The sequence below is a fragment of the Lycorma delicatula genome, chromosome 2 (genome assembly GCF_047948215.1).
Source record: "Lycorma delicatula isolate Av1 chromosome 2, ASM4794821v1, whole genome shotgun sequence".
Lineage (NCBI taxonomy): Eukaryota > Metazoa > Arthropoda > Insecta > Hemiptera > Fulgoridae > Lycorma > Lycorma delicatula.
Genome location: NC_134456.1, coordinates 233,769,185 through 233,791,555, shown reverse-complemented (window position 1 = coordinate 233,791,555; position 22,371 = coordinate 233,769,185). Strand labels below are relative to the sequence as shown.

General features: G+C 28.5%; 1 protein-coding gene across 1 annotated transcript in view; it reads left to right on the top strand.

Moving 5' to 3' along the window:
- Positions 1-21,790, top strand: part of Ziz (dedicator of cytokinesis protein Ziz) — a 133,426-nt gene extending 111,636 nt beyond the window's left edge. The window contains exons 32-39 of the mRNA XM_075357388.1: positions 3,864-4,072; positions 8,739-8,880; positions 11,631-11,893; positions 14,927-15,073; positions 16,593-16,809; positions 18,383-18,555; positions 19,472-19,590; positions 21,390-21,790. Coding sequence (XP_075213503.1) covers positions 3,864-4,072; positions 8,739-8,880; positions 11,631-11,893; positions 14,927-15,073; positions 16,593-16,809; positions 18,383-18,555; positions 19,472-19,590; positions 21,390-21,624 — 1,505 coding nt within the window. The 3' untranslated portion in view covers positions 21,625-21,790. The remainder of the gene's footprint in view (positions 1-3,863; positions 4,073-8,738; positions 8,881-11,630; positions 11,894-14,926; positions 15,074-16,592; positions 16,810-18,382; positions 18,556-19,471; positions 19,591-21,389) is intronic.
- Positions 21,791-22,371: the final 581 nt, after the last annotated feature.

Below are 22,371 nucleotides of genomic sequence, written 5' to 3'. Positions count from 1 at the left end.
GGTGAGTTTACTATAAAATCAAACAGAAAAATCATTACACCTTTAATTAAAAAAATCATATCATTTGTACTTTCAGTGTAAAATTGGTGATCAGAATAAGACGTGGGCTCCTCATATAGTATGCACTAATTGTTCTTTATATTTAAGAGGGTGGCAGAAAGGTATCTGGAAGGCTTTGCCATTTGGTATACCTATGGTTTGGCGTGAACCAAAGGATCATGTAACCTATTGTTACTTTTGTTTAACAAGTGTGTCTGGAATTTCTAAAAAATCTAAAAATTCTGTAAAATATGCTTCATTGCAATCTGCAATCAGGCCTGTACCTCACAGTGAAATTATTCCAGTTCCTGAGCCACCTGTGCATCATGTATGTTCTGAAAGCAGCAATGAAAAATCAGGCAATACTGAAGAAGACATCAATGATTTTGATTTTGAATTACCTTCCAATTAGCTACATCTTATATCACAAGGTGAATTAATGACTTGGTTAGGGATTTAAATTTATCAAAAAACCAAGCTGAACTGTTAGGATCAAGACTGCAAGGTTGGAATTTACTTCAAAAAAATTAAAAAATTTTGGGGCTTTTGAAGCCGACAAAAAGAACCCTTCTCAGTACTTTATTGATGAAAATAATTTAATTTATTGCACAAATACTGATAAGCTTATGTTGCATTAAGTTCATAAACCTGAGGACTGGCACCTTTTTTTAGATTCGTCCAAGTATGGTTTAAAAGTGGTTCTACTACCAGCGGTAACAAATATCCTTCTATACCAGTTGCTTGTGGTATTAATTTGAAAGAGACATACGATGTGATGAAAGTTGTTCTTGAAGAAATAAATTATAAAAAACAGCTAAAAAAAATAGCTGGAACATATATGGTGATTTGAAAGTTACAGCTATTTTGTTAGGAATGCAGTTAGACTATACTAAGTACATCTGTTTTCTTTGCAAATGGGACAGCCAAGCTAGGGATAAACATTATGTTACCAAAAAATGGAAGAAACGAGACAACCTAACTCCAAATGGGAAAAATATTATTCATGAGCCCTTAGTTGAACCCAAAAAAATATTTTTACCCCCTCTCCATATCAAGCTAGGACTACTGAAAAATTTTGTAAAAGCAATGAAGAAGGATAGTTCCAGATTTTTGTACATCAGGCAGAAATTTCCCAATGTAAGTGAAGGAAAAATTAAAGAAGGAATATTTGTTTGTCCTGAAATAAGAGAGTTGGTCAAAGATGATGTATTTAACTTAATGTTAAATAATGTAGAACATGCAGCTCAGGCTTCATTTTAAGATGTTTGCAAAAGTTTTCTCGGCATACAAATATCCGACAATTACCACGATACTGTTAATCAACTTCTTACTTCATACAGAGCTGTGGGATGTAAAATGTCTTTGAAAATACATTTCCTCCACTTACATCTGGATTTTTTCCCGGACAACCTCAGAAATGTAAGTGATGAACATGGTGACGTTTCCACCAAGACATTTTGGTAATGGAAAGCCGCTATAAAGGGAAATGGAGTACTAACATGGTAGCCGATACTGATGGACATTAATTTGGGATGTACCTGAGGCTATTTATAAAAGAAAAGCATCAGCGAAATCATTCTAACACAGGTATGGCCATGCAAAATTATAAATGTTACAGATTTTATCTACATTTTCCATAAATTTTTTTTAAGGATAATTTTTTTAAAACTAAGGGTGTTGGAAAAATTCTATTTACAGATCTGTAATGTACGCAAAAAAGCAATTCAATAAATGGTATCACACTTAGAGAAACATTAAAAAACCTTTTTTTGTCTATCACTGTTATTTACAAAAATTGATTTATATTGATAGATATTACCTATTTAATTGAATTAATTATTAATCATTTGTAACTTCTTATTATTTCACTACCAATTTTATGAGCGTTAGACTTCCTTATTTTGTACAGTTTAAAAAATTGAGTTCGACAAAAAGTTGATAAAGTGAAAATCCAAGTAAAATATAAATGTTATCTTAACCATGTTATCACCATATAAATGTTATCACCATGTTATCTTAACCATGACCATAGTTCCTTTTTTTATAAGATTCTTCTACAATCTTCCATATTTTCTGATTCATTCTAATTCTTCTTTATTTAACTTAAAATTATTTATTTACTTTTAAATATAAATTTAGCTTATATTTTAATCAGGATGAATGACTTCAAGTTGGATGAAGTGACAATGAACGATGATTATAATTCTCTATATAATAATTCTCTAGTAAATTGTTAAAATAAAAATATATATATATAAAATAACTGTTTACTTAAGTCACTGTAATTATTTGCAAATTATTTATTTTAAGGTAATTGGAAATATTACTATACTATTCAGATGTAATGACATGTACTTAAATTAATATTATGCTGCTGATAAATTTTGAATCTGTGACTGTTCATTCATACCTATGAATATATATATATATATAATTTTAATTACTTAGTCCAGAAAGAAATTTTTTTTAATAAAATAATTTCTATAAGGGTTTTTTCTGTAGTTTTTTCTTATTCTAAAGAAATCATTCTTATATCTAATTTATTATTGTTAATCCTTTATTTAATTAATATTTTTATTATGGTTGGCTTTTATAAATAGTACTGTTTATACTGTTAATAGTATAGTTAGTTACATAGTCATGATTCCGTAAAATACTTCTGCTTGAATAGATATTTCTAACTTAAAAATATTTCTAAAAATCTTTTTTGTTGTAATTTTTAAATGCTCCATATATCAGATAATTTAATGTAATTTCTGAAATTTTCATCGTGTATGAAAAATGCAAGTGGTCTAGAAAATCATATTTCTGAAAAATACTGATATGAAATTATAATATTAATAAGTTATATAGTATTATGAATAAATTGATTCGAAAAATCAGTTCACATTATTTTTATGATGTTGCTGTTATGATAAATTTATTTAGCAGTGATAAAGAATGAAACATATGGCTTTGAATTGAATAAAAACCCAATCTCAGAGTTGTAAAGTTTTTATGTAATGTTTGAACAGTTTAATTGTCTGGGTATAAATAAAAATTTAATAAAATAAACTGTGTAAAAAATAAAGTTTATATTACAAAAAAAAAAATAAGAAAAATAAACATTTATAAAAAATTGAAGTACCTTTTGATTTCTGATTTATCTTACTAAGGTAAGATAAATATATCTTTCTTAGATAATATAATAATATTAAATTTTATGTGTATTCATCTTTTGATATCAATACATGTAAGCTTGCATTCACACAAACACTTCCACAACATTTAGATTTATATGCATTAGAATAATGACTTAGAAAAAGATAAATTTTTATAAAAAAAATATAAGAGCTGATATGCAGCACTTGGATTATTTTATTAATATAATGCAGTATACAAAAAATAATTCCCCTACTTAATGGTAACCAACAGAAATATTTTTGTTTTGATTGTACACTACTATTTATTTATTATATACGTTCATTTGTATCTGTTATTATACCTTGATTGTCTGCATGAATCATATTTTAATGAATTAGGCTATACATTACTTTATCATTCTTTGTATTATATTATTGTTTTATTTTTATTATTGTTTGTTCTCTTTGTGTGTATGTTATCTGTTGTATAGACATAACATTTAATTTAACTGCATAATTTAGAAGTTTTCAATTTATACAGCTGTTAGAATATACTATTTAAATTTTACAGATAATATTTTATTTATTTATTTTATGCACATAACTTGTATGAAACTCTTGTTTTCCTTTGGTGTTTGTATAATTTAGTTTGAAAATGGAGTTGTTTTGGAAGTTTTAATTAATCTTATTATTACTCTTCAGGTTTTCCAGTTGAAGTGAAAGATTTAACAAAACGTATTAGAACTGTTTTAATGGCAACTGCACAAATGAGAGAACTGCATCATGATCCTGAAATGTTAACAGATCTTCAACACAGTCTTGCTAATTCATATGCTTCAACACCTGAATTAAGATTTACGTGGTTGCAGACAATGACACGAAATCATGCAAAAGATAATAATTATTCAGAGGTAAATTTGTTAAATATTTTCTGAAAATGTTTATTTCTTTATTTTTTAATTTTAATGATGTTTTTAAATAGGATTATTAAGTTTTAGTTTTTGTTGCATTATTCCTGCTAGTTTTACTTTTTATTACGCATATCTGAAGACTGGAGATGTTACTTGGAAAAAATGGAAATTTCTGTGAAAGTGTGGAGCCTGAGCAGATTGAAATATACACTAAAAACTGCAAGAGCGATAAGAAATTTATATGGCAAATGAGACATTCTGGAAAAAATAAAAATTCTATTTAGTTTAAAAAATTTTAAAGTACTGTAAGGTTTGCAAAAGTGTATTTGAGATGTATACATGCACCAGAGAAATGGACAGTGTAGGTGAAAATAGTAAGTGTAAAAAATGTTAAATTAAGGTTTACACTAAGATACTTAAAGTGAGGAGATAAATAAACAAATGATTTTAAATGAAATACAAAAAAAGGTTACTGTGACTGATAGTAGATAGTGTACATAAGAAGATTAAGTAAAACTGAGAATGGTTTGGGTACAGTCTAATAAGAGATATTTATTGAAAGTTGTAATGAAAAGCATGGCAGGAGGGAACTTAAAAGAGAAAGAAAAATGAGGTCTATTATTAAGAAGAAATAACAGAAAAGATTTATTTTGCATTTTCATTTCGTATATATTTATCCATTCATTTAAATGCTCTGTCATAGTGACTTTTTCGATTTATAGATTGGTTTAGTACATTACTGCAAAAAAGTAAATATTAATGCATAATACAGTTTTAAATGTACATATCAAATACAGGAAGAACAGAAATTATGTATGTGTATCAAAATTGTTTACAGAAATGCATTCTCCAATTGAATTAGAACAGGTATAGTAAATGATAAAATCAAAAAATTGAAATTAGTAGACCACAAAAATTGAAATTAAGAAACCACTGTTATATAGCTCACACCTCAGTTGAAGTTCCACTGAGTATATTTGGTAAGGAGTAGCTGTGCACTACACAAATTAAATCATCAATGCACAGAAGCGTTTTTTATTATTAAAAAAAAAAACACATTTCTACATGTTCATAAAATAAATAAAAACAGTATACAAAATAAATAAAAACTTAAGCGGCAAGTGTTGTGTTAAAGAATATTGTAATTCATTTAATACAAATAAAGACCAGATGAGCAACTTAGAACCGAACTGCTATACACTTAACACAGTTGTGATATATAACATTTTATGAATGAAATGAAGAAATGAAAAACTTAAATTAAATTCTGTCTTTACGTTAGCAAAAATTAGCATATTCACCACATTTTTTACAATATATTTTGAACCAACTGCTGTGTGCAGCAGTGTTCTTTTGTGCTCAAATGATCATATTGAGTCACCTGACATGAAACGTTGTTATCAGTGCTGTTGATTTCTTGTTTAATTTGACCTACAGTTCATTGATGTGTGGGGATTTGATTCATATATTCTATCCTTCACATAGCTTCAAAAGAAAAAAAGTTGCAATTAGACAATTCTGGGGAGTGCAAAGACCAATGCCCTCTGGCTGACAGTTTATTCTTTAAAAGCCACACGAACACATCCTACTGAATCATTTGATATATGACATGTTGCTCCATCTTGTTGAAAGAAATTGTACTCTTTTTCACGACCTGTTAGCTGAGCATAGAATTATACAAAAATCATACAGCACACTTCTGTACTGACATCAGTCCCATTATATGATTACTAGAATCAGCACACATTATACTGATTTTCTCATTGTGAAATGGAGGCTCAAACATCTGTTGAGGATTTTCAGTCATCCAGTACCTGCTGTGTGATTACGTATCCATACAAATGAAACCATGCCTTATTTGGCATGAAATATATCATCTTGTCTATCTGTCTATCAACAATTTTATGAGAAGCCACTATTAAGGCTTTTTGGTCTGCCTGTTCTTTTAAGTTGTTAAACTATACGGTTTCAGATGTAAATCATGAAGAACCTTCAGTATTTTACACAACTTTATTGTGATAACTTATGAATAGATTTTTCATACTGGCAGAAATTCTTGATTATTATTTCTTGTTGATTATTGGCTATGGCCTCTGGAGTCCTAATGGAAGGTCGTCTATTTCGTTTTTCATTTGAAACTAACCTGCTTTAGCTGCCATTTTTTATCTTAATCATATTTTATGCTACTCTTTGCTGATACTGGCATTTCCAAGAAGATTTGATGCGTTTCTTGAAAGGATCAATAATGTACATAAGCTTCCGCTACAGCAACTTTTTTGTGATCGAATAAGGCATTTCAGAAAAACACATCTGTAGCAACGAAACTGTACTGCACTGAAATATGAACGGTTTACAACTGACAACAACAGATGAGTGTTCTAACATACCCAACCAAAGTGACACTAGTAATAGCACTGATGGAAGTATCATTAAAGATGAAACTCAAATAACTGCAGTTGGAACCAGCTTGGAATATAATGTAAACATCCATAAACAGTAAATATTTTATCAGACTGTCATTAATTAATTAATATGACTTAATTATTTTATTTATTTCAGTCTACTCTAAATATTATTTAAAAGTAATTGAAGTACCTTTTATTTCATTCAAATTAACATAAATATTATAATTATTATTATTATTATTTTTATTTTTGTCTTCAGAGGTAAACAGTTTTTCATAAAATGTATACGTATTAACAAATATATATCTTTATTAGCATTGTAATTACTTATATTTGTAAGTAATCTTTACAGAATGAAATAAAGACAAGATATTTGTTAAATGCAAATTATTTATATTGTTTATAGTATTAATTGTATTATTATTAATAATACTGTATATTATTGTATTATTACTAACACTTACTGTAGGAAAAAAGAATTAATGCTGTTCAGGTTTTTTATTGTTATCAGTAGGCACTCTGTCTTTTTAATATCAGTTTCTTAAATGACTGATTTTTTTTAACTAACTTTTTAACAAACATTCTTTATGAAAAAGAGGGCAAGCTCTGCACAGTGCAAGAAGAAATTTAATTTTTGTACATAATAAAATGTTATGGGCAAAATGCTTTGCTTAAGTGACATTGTATGTTGTGGGCAAAATGCTTAGCTTAAGTGACATAGTATTCCTATATTAAGTCCAATTAATATTATTAATATCAAGCCTAATTAAGTCCAAAGACCAGCCAGAATGTCCAAAAAATGATTCAGTTGATATGAAAAGAAGTTAAGTGATTCTTAATCATTTCAACAAGTGATTCTGAACCATTTTCTACTCCAAAGTCAGTTTAAACTTTAAATTGATTACAAAACTGTTGTTTTACGTTAAAAATAATGACAAAAATACCATGTGATTTTCCCAGAAAATATTCTGTTTTTACTTGGTTTATACACTAATTTTTCTTATGCAGCTCTACATCCTGGTGAAATACATCATGTATTACAAGTCTTTCTTTTTCATTCACAAGTTCCACGTAATTTTTTTCTCTTCATCCATCTATCAATGTTTAGATTGCTGTTGTTCAGTGTAGAATGGTGAATCTAAGTGTTAGCCATGTCTAGTCCTTCATTTTCTGCCCTTAATTCATGCAGCCTTTCTTATAGAGAGTCATAAAAAAAGTCCCATGATTTCAAGGCCATGTAAAAACATTTAATTAAATTTTTTCACTTTTAATTGTGTATCACAAATTATAATAAAATTAAGCTTATTGCATACCTTAATACATTTCATTATAAGTATCTTTTTTTACTTGATAAATATCTCAAAAATACTCTTAATCAGATGTAATCATTCATGTGAGGTATTGTAGCTGGTTCAGCAATGATTCTTCTAAAGTGTTATAGATAACAATTTTTTTTTATATAGTTTGTGTTTTTAATGTTGTCCCAGAAAATAATGGTAGTCAGATCAGGGCTTCTTGCTGGTTATAAAACAGAAGTCCTTTCCCAAAACAATGATTAGAGGACTTGTCAATGAGTACATCTCAAATATTGTGTTGTAACATACTGGTACTTTTGTTTTGCTAAAAATGATCATTCTCTTTACATCTCTCGCTGTTAAAAATCTGATGAAAAGTAAAATGTTCCAGCCTATCAAAATAAGTGTTGGTTTTTTTTTTCAATAAATATATTGGATTCATCTCTCAATGATATATTACTCTTGACCTTTCTGGTATTTTTCATTACCTTTTTTTATTCTTATTTATTTTCAAATTAAATTTCCCTCCTAATGAATCTGGAGCATTTATATATTGAAATACTCATTTAAAATCTTTGTGTGATGTAGTGAACTATAATTAATTTTAAACATGTTAACATCTGTCTGATCTTTGCTGATTTTTCACATAATAAAAAGTTTCCTTTGAAATTTGAATTTAGCCTTGTAAATATCAGTTTGTATGTTTACTTTTTCTACATTATTATTATAACAGAGAATCATAAAACATTAAATTTAAGCCCATAAAATTCTCCTAAAGTAAAAAAATTATTATTTCAGAAATCTTTATTGGAATGCGTGCATCATGTAAGGGTTATTTAGTGTATGTTATTCTTAATTATGTGATTATAATAATCACAGTCACACCAATGAACTGTATAAATCTGTTGCTTGTTTTCCTGAATCGCTAAAGTTTATAATAATAAAATGTTAATTTCTTAATTGCAGGCTGCGTGTTGTCAGTTACATATAGCTGCATTAATGGCTCAGTATCTAAAACTTAAAGGTGTCCAAGATTGGGGGGCAGAAGCATTCACTGTTATTTCAACAAATATTCCTAGAGATGAAATTGGATTAAAACTGGATTCAGGTACTATTCTTTTTTTTTTGCAGGTTCAATATTTTATATTTAAAAATTTCAAAATAAAATTTATTGTAATATTATTTACATATGCATTCTTAATAACCATAGATATTATTTAACTAGAAATTTTTGGCAGGAAGATGAAATTCATCATATGACTTAAGTAATTAAATTTAATACAATATTGTTAGCTTTAATCAGTTTTACTAAAATGAATTAATGTGATGTATGTATTTAATTGATTAAAATAATGATATAATATGTATTTTACTTAGTATATTGACAGGTTTTTGAACTCATTTTTATTGAACTGTGTTTTAGATGCCAAAATTGATATATATTTATATTTAGTAGTAAGTATTATAAGCAAAGGAATACTTTTGTATTATAGTTTTATTTTTATGTATTATATAAGAGCAACTGAATTTCTAAGTTAAAATACTGAAAGATCCAGATATAATGATTATCTTTCTCTGGTGTTTTAATCAATCGGTATTCATTGTGAGACAGCAGAATTTTATATTTTTATGTCAAAATCAGCTACTCTTATTTTTCATTTTATTATAAAAAGTACATAAATTAAAAAGCATCATCACATATTTTTAAACTTGTACCTTTTATCCATGGGGTTGAGGTTTTATCTCTCAGTCCACTCATTTAGGACTCAGAATGTTATACGAGGTCCGTTCAGAAAATAATCAAACTTTATTTTTTTAATTTTTATTATTAATTTTACAGGTTTATTGGTCTTTGTTCCCTTCAAAGTACCCCCTTCACTATTCACATACTTTTCCCAGCCGTGTTTCCGCTTAGCAAAGCAGACCTGGATAGCTTCATTTGAAAAGGCCTTTGGTCTATGACGAATTCGCTTTGATGTCATCAATAGCCTCAAAACAGTGTCCTTTTATCAATGATTTTAATTTCAGAAATAAGAAAAAACTGCAAGGAGCCAGGTCTGGCAAGTAGGGAGACTGAGGGAGGACAACAGTCATCTGATTTTTGGCACAAAACTGACTAATTGACAAAGCTGAGTATGCAGGCGCAATGTCATGATAAAGGAATCATGAGTTGTCTCGCCACAACTCTGGTCTCTTTTTGTGGATTTTTTCATGTAACTGTTGTAAATAAAATGTCTTGATAGTACGGACAGTTCATTGTTTCACCTTGAAACAAGAATTCAAAAAGCACAATTTTATTAAAATTGAAAAAACTGAGAGCTTTGACATTGTATCGAGACTGAAATACTTTGTTTGGATGTGGAGATCTTTTCCCAATCCATTGTGATGATTGAACATTTGTCTCAATGTCATAGCTGTAAACCCAGCTTTCATCTCCCGTTTTGTTCATTTGCGTGAATGTTTCATCATCATTGGCTTGTTTGTTGGAAGTTGCCAACAAACATCCACTTGATGTATTTTCTGCTGCTTGGTCATCAAACGGGGAACAAATTTTGCTGCAACTCAATGCATGTTCATTTTTTCAGTCAGAATGTCATGGCATAATCCAATTGAAATGCTAACCTTTTCTGCAAGTCAATCGGTGATTTGCATGCAGCAGATCGTTTAGTATCTGAACGTGGGTGTCATCAGTTGAAGTCAAATGCCTTCCTGGCCAAGGGTCATCTTCAGTTGACTGACAAACACTTTTAAATCGTGAAAATCAATCATAACGTTACATACGACCCACAGCATCATTTCTGTAAGCTTGTTTCAAAAGTTCAAAAAATTTTGTGAACATTTTCCCCAGTTTCACGCAAAATTTTTCTTTGTATTGTTGCTCCTGAAAATCGCACATTCAACAATTTCCACTTAAACATGTTGCATTCAAATAACAATAATATAAAAAACTAAACAAGATATCAACAATCTAAGAACATGTGGTTACAGAGGAGGTTACGTTTTTATGTTCTTTCTCTTATTATTATTATTATTATTGAAAATTTAAAGTAATTTAATTATAATGCATTTGTATTTTTTTACAAATTTACAAGGAGTTGGTTTTCCTCCTTGTTATTGCAATTAGCAATTAAACTTTATGCTTTGTGGTAATTTATTATGATATTTCTGTTTGTATTTATTTGTACATAGTTTTTTCCAACCTTTTTTTTTTTTGCTTTATCACATACTACTAACTAAACTGCTAATGAGAACATTTTGTTCTATTGATAACATAAATACCATCAAAGTGCTTGACATTGCTTTTTTTTACTTTTATATCAATTTCAGCAGTCGTTAGCCATTAATGCCAAAAAATGCAGTGAAATCTCATTCGGTTTTTTTTTTCAATTTGTTAATATATGAAAACAATTCCTGCAATGCTTCTGCTTAATTGCAGAAGCTGTGCAGTTGATTCAGTCAGTAGTAAAAACATCTCACCTGTCATTTATTGTTCTAACTTCGGGTTTTTATGATGTAGTAGAAAGAATGGAACATTAAAGATAGAATGAAAACATAAATTCATCATTTTTTCAAAGGTGATACCTAAAGAGTAGCTTTTCCATGTCTGAAAACAACCGTTTGTATTGTTTTTCTTGTTAATTTGTTTTAATAGAATCTTTATTTCATCACTAGGTTTTTATTTATTGTGTATAAGTATAAACAATTCTGTCTGTAAAAAATTATGGTAAGATTGATAGCTGTTAAAGACAAAAGAGACATCCAGATTTACATTTCAAGCATTTTGTGCCTTTACATTCACTCCCTTGAAAAATGTTAGAACAAATTTTTATTGTATTTAATGTTATATTATACTTGCAGGAGTGCATGATGTTCAATATACAGAGCAAACTCTCGTACAACAGCTAGAAGTATGTTCAGATTATTTAAAGAAAGCAGAACGATATGAATGTTTAGGTCCTTTGTATCGCCTTATTATCCCAATTTATGAGAAACGGCGGGATTATAGATCTCTTAGTCATTGTTACCAAACTTTGACTCAGTCTTGTAATGAAGTTGTTCAAGTTCAACAGTCTGGTAAAAGATTACTTGGTCGCTTCTACAGGGTAGCACTCTTTGGACAAGTAAGTTTTTGTCACTAATAATTTTTTTATAAAAGTAAACAACGTGACATCTATTATTGTTATTTTTTTAAATGCTTTATTTTTTATTTTTTTATATGCTTTATTGCACCTGTTTAGTTAATGATTTTTTTTAACACAACTAAAAATAATTATATAAATTTAATTTCAATTTTTTTCTCATTAATTATGCTTGAAACACATCCAATGATTTCAATACTAATTGTCTTAAATAGCATTAAATACAGGGTGTCCAGGCTAAAGATATCCAAAAGTATCAGCTTATATTAAGAGAACCAGTTAATATAATTTAATTTTTTTTTCTTGATAAACACAGTAATTCACCAAGTTTTAATTAGTTAAGTTCAATGTGTGCACCTTTTATAGTTATGCAGACATCTAGAAAATAATCTTAACTCTTGCCAGATATTTAGGAGCATCTGTGGCATTATTAGACCAATAGCTTCAACAATTCTTTGTTTTAAATCCTCAAAATCTCAGATTTTTCTTTGGTACACACAACTTTTAATAAATCCCCAAGCAAAAAAGTCTGAAGTACGATATCCGGAGATGTACGTGACGTGTAGTTGGACTTTCTCATCCGATCCAACAGCCAGGGACTGTATTGTTCAAGAACATGGTAATATTTCAATGAAAGTTTAGTGGAGTGCCATCTTGTTGGAAACTGAAGCCTTCAGGAATCTGAGGAACAGCAAGATTCTCTAGCAAGTCAAGGTGTGTATGTTCTGTCACAGTGAGCCCCATTAAAAAAGTGGACCAATGGTGCCATTTTTGTGCAGTCATAACTAGATATTGACTTTTGGTGTGTTTCTTTCCTTTTTGATTACTGTGTGGGGGTTTTCAGTAGTCTGAATTCAACGATTGTGTCTCTTAACTTTCCTGCATGTAAAAGGTTGCCTTATCACTAAATAACAATTATCAAGATAATTAGGATTGTTTAAACACTGTGTATTACCTCTGCAGCAAATTGATATTGTAGGCAGTAATCATTTGGTTTAATGGGATGAAAGAATTGTAACTTGTATACTTACAAACAGAGCCGCTTATGAACAATGTTGTAAACAGTGGAACGAGGAATTTGCAGTTTGTAACTAGCTCACCTAATTAACTTTCCAGGACTGGCAGTGAATGCATCGTGTACACAATCCACCAGTTTCCTCATTAACTGAAACTTTTGGATGATTTCCAGTTTGTGAAACCAAGCTTTCAGTCTCTCTTAAAGTCATATTCCACTGACGAATAGACTTGGATATAAGAGGATCGATATACCATTCGGTTTGTACATGCCATTGAATACGCATAAATGATTGATATTCCACTAACCAAAGCACTCCCTGAGCCTTTTGTTATGGGGTCCGTATCTCGACTGACTACTACTGACAATAATTCCATTGTAAGTCAGATTGATTGCATGCGCATGCGTATTCCATTGACCTTGACAGTATACAGAACAAATTTTAGAGATATTTCCTGTTGATTGAGCTTACGTTTAGAGAGATAGCCTACATTAATAAATTATGACAACTGATTTTCTAAATACAGGCCATTACTTGGAGGTGCCTTTAGCCCAGACATGACTATTAAGTTTAATGATAGTATTACTATTTATTTATGAAAATAAATTTGTGTTAAATGTAATAAAGAGAAATTAATAAATCTAAGTTATTGTGAAAAAGTTAAAATGTATGTTTGCTCATATAATCATCAGTATGTTAAATTATTGAAAGAACACTGCTTATTTTTTGTACTGATGAGTTGAAATTATAATATGCTTTATCATTATTAGATATTGATCTCTGGACTAATCATTTGCAATATACTTGTAACATTTATGAAAAAGTAGTTATCATATTTGTCATATGGTTTCTATGAAACTAAATGAAACTGGACAATTATTGCTTTTTTGTTGTTAACTGTTAACTTTATCATTAACTGTCAAAGCAATCCGGTTAGTAGTATTTCTAAAAGTTAAACAAGAGATACTGAATTTCATTCTGAACGGGCTAAATTCTGAACTCATCCAAAGAAGGAAGGAATAAAGGATAATGAAAGGGAAGAGGAAAGGACAACCAACCCACATAGGGACTGCATCTGAGATTCACGAAGGAGTCTTGCTCTGATTAGTCTTTATGGGATTTTTTTTGGAATTTAAGGTTTTCTTTACTACTAGTACCCTTAAGTAAACAGATAAATTTATCCAAAATGCATTTTTAAGATTAATTATAATAAACCTTATTGTCATGTTACTATAAATCTTAAATTTAATTATTTAAATTGATACAAAATAGAAATATTAAAATTATTTAAATTAAAAAAAAAAAATAGTAATTCCTTTATTTTAACTTCTTTATTAAATTAAGCATTTAGTGCATATTCACTAGGTTTGACTTAAAAAATTCTGTAGTGTTTGTATATTTGTGTTTGTAATTTTATTTAAAATGGAATATTTTAAACATTTTCACTAAAATAATGAAATGTAGTTTTCATGTATGGAAATGTTGTTTTTGTAATACTGACTCAATCATTTCAATTACCAGTAAAACATAATAATGTAATCAAACTGGGTCTGTACAAAATCATTTTAAGTGTTTTCTGATGTAATTTAGTTCTTAAAGTTCAAATAACACCACATTCTAAAACTACCAGTAAGTGCAAACATCATTAATTTCCATTAAACTATAATTAAACTTATCCAACTTTATGAAGTAGTATATAATCTATAAAGAAAGTAATAAGAAAGAAAGAGTTATATTTATATGTTAAGAAACTATTTTCAAATAATAAAACCAGAGCTTTATTTACAATATTTAGGCATTCATTTTTTATAAACGTAGGATATAGAAACCTGTAGTTATTAAAGCTCAAGTTTATTTGTTTATAAATATATTTCTACAGATAATAGAATATATGTGTTACTATTTGTATGTATATGTGCACTTTATGAATCCAGTAAATATTAGTATAGTTTATAATCAGTACTTCAAAAAAATTAAGTGTTGATTTTTTCATTTTCAGGCGTATTTTGAAGAAGATAATGAAGTAGAATATATATACAAAGAACCTAAAGTTACTTCTCTGTCAGAAATATCTGAAAGACTCTATCATCAGTTTACAAATAAGTTTGGTTCTGGATCTGTCAAAATGATAATGGATTCTGCTCCTGTAAGTAGTTTTAATGGAACCTTTAGGTAAGCAGGAATCAGGATTTTGCTGAGGAGGTTTCTCAGCCTTGTTACATAATTCCTTGCTGTTCATAAATTTTTTATCCATATCTTTGCGTATTTGTAATTATATAAAACTGCAAAAGAATTATGCAAAATTATAAAGTTTTAATTTAAACAACATCACTGTGTTATTATAAAAAAATTTAATTACACCACAGCTTCACTAATATTTTCTGCATCAATTTTTTTTGTGAAGATTTTTAAAAAGTAAATTTTGGACAGCTATGAAAAATAATTATTGTCAATAAAAATTTGTTATTTTAAGATTTTAAACATGTTATTTATCTGACCCTTATTTATCATTCTTGCCAAATACCAATTCCATTAAACAATTTTTAAAATGTCCGTATTTTTTTTTTCTAAAGTGGATTCTGGAATCTAATGGTTATTTTAATATCCATTAATGGGAGTCTAATGGGTAGTTTGTGATAAATTTGTCTCGAAATCATCTTTGTAACAAACTGGATTATCATAATTTGAAAACAAATAAAATGATGGAAGATGCATTATGGATGTAGGTTTGAAACAATTTTGATTGGTACTCTGATACCATCTCTGAGTCTTTTCATCAATAAAAAAGTAGAAAATGCATTACGACGGTCATTCAAATATAAACAAGAAATTTGCCACGTGGACTGAGGAAGAGCATTTAATGTGCTGGGGCGCTGCAGTTAGTTAGTTAGGTATGTGTGGAGGGGAGCAACTGGTCAGCCATGCCCATAGGTCACATTCCCACATCAGAATGTCTGAGCAGGAAGCATCATCATATATTACTCGATGAATTGTAATCCAATTTCTCACTAATAAAGATGTCAAATCCTCTGAAATTTTGACTTGACTCCAGGCACAGTTTAAAGATATTATCCTACCATAAGCTCAAGTGTCAAGTGTGCTCAAAGTGACCATGATGCAGTGACACCTGATTTCCCATCATTATCCAGCCTGAAAATAGGTTAATATTATTTCAGTTATAAGTAATATTTAATTTATTTTTAAATGTTTTAGTTTAATAATCTTTTATTATTGATGAAATACGGCCAAAAATTATGTTGTTTTTTCACCAATATCTTGGTTCTTGGCCGATTTTTGAAAAAAATAAAGGCCTAATTTTATCTGATAAAATTTATTTTGATAAAACTGATGATTATAAATATAAATAAATGATTAAAAATTGACACGGCTGCTAATTAAACTTTGTGAATCTGTGTCATAATTTTTTATTTATTAAAAAGTTGATATACACAAGCATATCGAATATTATATGATTCCTCATTCTGATCTTAAAATATAAAGTTTTCTTTCAAAAACAGAATGACAGACAGAAGGGACAAAGGGAAATTACCATTTTTTTCTTAGAGCATTTTTTATTCATTCGGATATGTAGAATATCCGAATATATATATTTTTTTTTTAAAAGAACTATTTCGGTAAAAAAGATTTTGTATTGTGTATTTCAGATAGATGGGTCAGATTTGGATTCAAAATTTGCTCATATCCAGGTAACCCATGTGACTGTTTATCTCACAAAAGAAGAACAAGAAGCTAAACCAACTGACTTTGAGCAGTGCCATGATATTAATACTTTTATGTTTGAAACACCATTTACAAAGGAATCTGGTAAACCTAGAGCAAATAGTCCAGCTGATCAGTGGAAAAGAAGAACAGTTTTACAAAGTAATTATTTTTTGTTTTCAAGATTCAAACTCAGGTGTTTGTTTCTTACTGTTGAGCTATTGTAGAATGATAATAAATAGGTATTTTATTTAGATTGGTAATTAATAATCCATTATCTAGATGACATCAAAGTGTGTTGCTGCATAGAATGGGGAAAGAAATAGAAATTGTTATAGTACTGTTACATATAAAAAACCATAAATGCATAAAATAGTCATAAACTCATATATGAAAATACTAAATAAATAGAATAAGTGCAATAAAGTAATTATTTAGAAGGAGGTAATGGAAATTATTGGTACATTTAAAATGAAGATGCAGAAAACTCAGGGTTTTTTCATCTTTTCTTTAATTAGAAATATTTTAAAACTCATCAACAAATTAATATTAGTTCTGTAAAAGAAAATCGTTTAATTTTATTTAAATATATTGTTAAAAAAATATTTTTAAATTGATCAGTAATTTATTAAGAATGTCAACATAAGCATAATTAGAAATGTGATTTTTTTTTTTTAGCAATTGCAACACATTCATAAGTATAAACTCTTGCATAAATTAGAAGTTTTTGATTACTAAATAGCAGTTTACATGATTCAAATCTATGGGGATAACAGTGATCCGGCTCCTATTTATTACCTGCTCAAATATTTTGAAGGAGCCCAAAAAAAAAAATATTATATACATAACAGCAGCATCAAGATGATCCTTAGCTTCTTAAAATATTACACTGTAAATTTTCCTGTCTGAAAAACAGTAATTATGTTAACATTAAGATTTCTGATACAAATAGGATATAAAATCGAAGAAGTTAAGTAGTTCTTTCCAATCAGTCAAAATATCTTTCTTTTTTTTTCAGAACATTGATTAACAATGAAACCATTTCTGATCTAGGTAATTTCAAGCTTGCTGAAGTTTTTTTTATAGAAGTTTAAATATTAATGAGGAGACTGTTCATTATTATTTTTATGCAGTTTGAAAGTCTTTTTACATTTTACAAAATTTAAGTAAAACTTCTGTATTAAATAAAAATAAAAAATTTAATTGAATGTATGGTATAATTAACAGAATGATGTAGAACATGACAATTCTGTATTTGCTAAATTTAAATTAAAAAATATATGATTTTTCATTATTTTGACTTAAAATATTTTGTCATTTTGTCCAACAAATTCTATAAAACTACAGATCTTTCAGTGGATTTATAAAAGAGAGAAGACATCCTTCATTTCATCCAGAGACTTTTATAGAAATGCAGTTTTTATGACCAGTCTTGGAAGTAACAAATTAAAATATTCAACAAGTATTAGATTATTTTCCACCTAAATGAGAGCTAATCAAAAAGCAATGGCTAGATCATTTCCATTAGTTAAATGTTATTATTTCAGTTTCAATATTATTTCATCAATTTAAAGTTTTATTTATCAAATAATAAAAATTTAATTGTATAAGTCATAAGGCCTAAGGCATGAATTATAAGTAAAAATGTAAATATTAAATGCTTTTATTTATTTTATAAAATGTAGCATGTAAAATATTTCTAATAAAGTACTCCATTTTGTGTTTTATTTTACAGCCGAGTATACATTTCCGTATGTTAAAAAGAGACTTCGTGTCATAAAAAGAACTGAAACTGAATTATCGCCAATTGAAGTTGCTTTGGATGAGATGAACCAGCGTGTCACGGAATTGGAGGAAGTCGTATTCTGTCGTCCAACTGATGCTAAAAAATTACAATTAAGATTACAGGTTCGGTATTACAGCATTTATTATTGTAGATATAGTACTTAACATTGATTTCATTTAAATGATGTACAATTTTGTAATCAAAATTAAAAGGTCTTTGAAAAGTTTTAACAGAAAAAAACAAAGGATTTATTTTCATTGCTATAATCATCTATCTAGTCAGACTACATTGCTTGGCCTGTGAGTGTGGTCATTTCTGAGTTATTCATTGATTGTAATGATGGGATTGATTTATTTATAATGGGGCATATTTGCGGTAGAATCATGTTATAAAAATAGTGATTACTACAAAGCTACAATGAGAATTTTGTCATGACTTACAACACCGATGTGTTGATCTGATTCCAACTGCTCATGAGTAAAGAAAGACATGGGTTGCAATATTGAAGCTTTGGGCTGAGTAAGAAGCACGCATTCTTCATTCTGCATTCTTTTACATTTAAGAAGCTTATTCATCTTCATTTATTTACCAAAGAATGGAGATAACTATCACTTTTGCTGGCAAAAGTGTTTTATATATTTACATGTTTAATGTAATATGTTTGACCTTGATAGCTTGTGCTTCAAGATATCAATTGTTAGTTGTACCAAAAAAGTTGCATTAACTGTAATAAAGATTAGCGTTTAGTGAATCTCACCCAACATTATTTTAACTTAATCACCGATTTATAAATTTAGCTTTAGTAATTGTTAATTTATCCTTATTCCTTGTCCTACAATTTTCTGGATACTACTTTCTTAAATGTTTCATTAATTATTAGTTCCAAATTGTTATTGATTTTTTTTTCATTTTGACATGTTTAAAGTATTTAAAATATGATTAATATTTTCTACAAATAATTTTTCTCATAGGATGTAAAATTTATTTTTATATATTATATTGATGTTATTTTAAAAATGTTTATTTTTGTGTTTATAGGGAAGTGTATGTGTTCAAGTGAATGCTGGGCCCCTTGCATATGCAAATGCCTTCTTAGATCCATTGTTAAGTTCTGAATACCCTGAGGATAAGTGTAATGATTTGAAAGATGTTTACAGGTAAATCGTTTTAATTTATTTAACTCTGTGAATTGTTATTAAAAAAAAGGAGATTCTATAATATTTAATTTAGTAGTATAATATAACACAAAAACCATTATTTTGTATCTGTTTCTTTAAGTTCAAACTAATTAAACCTAATTTTATTTTGGCAGTGCTCTCATTTTAACTGGACAAGCAGCTATAAGATAGTGTTCTTAATTTAACAAGTAATATGAGCATTCAAACTAAGTTTAAAATCACTAAGTTAAAGTTTAAAACCTTTTACTTAGGTTTGAAATAAAACGCGTATTACAATGGTCAGCTGATCAGCACTGACGTAACAGTATTGATCTTGGCAGGGAAACTCACCAAAACCATTTTTTTGGAATGACCTACCTAAACCTGCAGCATTGAAACTGGACTGGTCGGCAGTGAAAAGTACAGCTTCCCTGAGGTGAAGACAAGAGTGGTGTTGAAGCAACACCAGGGACTATTTTCCAGCACTCCTGTAAGTACAGGTCAGCAGTACATGAGATCCGACTTCAAGAAGGAAGCTGGCTGTTTCTCTTTCTGATGTACTGAAACAACAAAGAAAAGAAGCAGATTATATGAGAACAAGTGGAAGAGATGCTTAGGTAGTAGGTTAGAGCCATCGACTTCACTCTATAACTCCGGTGATCATTGTTTTTTTTTTTAGACTTCCAGCAATTGAATGACGTCACTGAAGATGTGTTTTTCATCAAAATCTATTTGTTTTTCATTATTTTCTCATTTAGATGATTCAGCAAAGATTCATAATGTTGCTCAGTTATTAGTTTACCCTTTTTCACCAATTCAACAATGATTATGTCATGACCATCCCAAAAAACTGGCCGACAACTTTCCTACTTATGGGATAGTTTTTATCTTCTGTGGAGCAAGTTTCCTAACTGCAACCCGTTATTTTGATTATTCCTGGGTTTCAGGTAAATAATGTGAAGTTTCATAACTGTTAAAAAATGACAAAAACCCCTCTCAGTTATTCTGAAATGACCTCAAACTGTGCTTAGAAATGTTTACACATTCGTGCTTTTGATCAGTTGTAAGCAAACACAGCACCAGTCTTTTACAGATGTAAATATATAAAATATGATGCGTCTGTTAATTTGAGATGCCTATTGTCTTATTTATCACATGCACTTTCAATGTTTTATCCTCCATCATCATATCATGGATATTTCAATGTTCTCTGCTGTTGTAACTTGACAGGGCAACTGGAACATTCAACATCATTTGTATTCATATGACCTCTCCAAAAATAACCACTTAACTGTTATGAAATGATGGAGCTGACTCATCCTAATATTTATCTGTTTTGGCTTTGTGAAATTTTCCTTTCAAAAATGTTTGATACCACACAAAATTCTCTTTTCGTTCATTTATCACAAATCAGAAAACATAATAGACTCAAACAACTACCAAAGACAAGATTATATATGTGTTTGACTGAAATTTTGTATATGCTTCTAGCATAGATGCAGGAAAGTAAGAATGACCTCAATAGTGTATTAAGAGCACCATCTCTTGATTTTGTATGGGTTTAACACCTCTCATTCTTTGTCTTATAAATTTATTTAAAAATAAAAAAATTAAGTCAGTTTTATTTAACATTTTCTCTACACTTTAAATTTACAAATTTATGTCCATATTGTTTGTACACAAACTCACAGCTTTTATGTTGTATTAAATCATCACAAAACAAAAATCAAAGATTGAACAAATTTGTTTTCATTAATTATTTTTTTGTTAATTTATTTTATTTATATTCTGTTTTTCAGAGAATTTGTAAGAGTATGCTATGCAGCATTACAATTAAATAGTCAAGTTGTACGCGCTGACCAAACAGAATATCAAGCAGCTCTAAGACAGAACTTTCATAAAATGGTACAAGATCTATCTTCAATATTGTCTGAATCATTATGGCCTGATCAGGAGGCTGGTTCATTTAAACGCAACAGTCAAGCACTTTTTTCTGCAATATCTGGAGCTAATACAAATTCCAGTTCTGCATAATGTACAATAATACATTCTGTAATAATATATTCATTAACTTACTACCTCTAATGATATATCTATCTCTGTCTAACAGTATTTAATGTGAATGTGTAATTCAACTCAGGCTCCTGATCCAGTGTAATTTTGCTGCCATTAATAAGCTTTGAGCTCCTTGTATTTACTACCTCGGATTTAAATAGAAAAAGTTTAGTAATTTTTATTGGCATTTAAATGTTAATTTAAGAGAAATAAAATGAGATTATTCATAAAAAAATTACTTCAATTAGTTTTTTTTTTTTTTTTTTTTATTAAGAAAGTTAAAATGTAAAATGGTACATTATAAAAAAAAAAATCTGAACGATTATAAACATGTATATTTTTTTTATATTATAATGTGTAAAAATTAAACTATATTTGAAAATAATGTAAGAAAAATAATGATTTAAACTAAATTTTAATACTGATAAATATAATTACATATTTGTACTCAAAACTGATTATTATATATCAGTTTTTTTATATGTATTAAAAATATAAAAAAAAGTTTACTGCATATATCATCGACTGCAGTCAATTATTTTATAACTATTACAACTGATAATGTTAAACAATTTCTATTGTTAATTAATAGAATATTATTTATTCATTTATACGCAACATTGAATTGGATTATCTATCAAATGTTAAGTCAAATATATATTTAGACTGATTGAACTAACTACTTGTAGTGTTTTATATTATAATGCTATATAATATGTATTTATA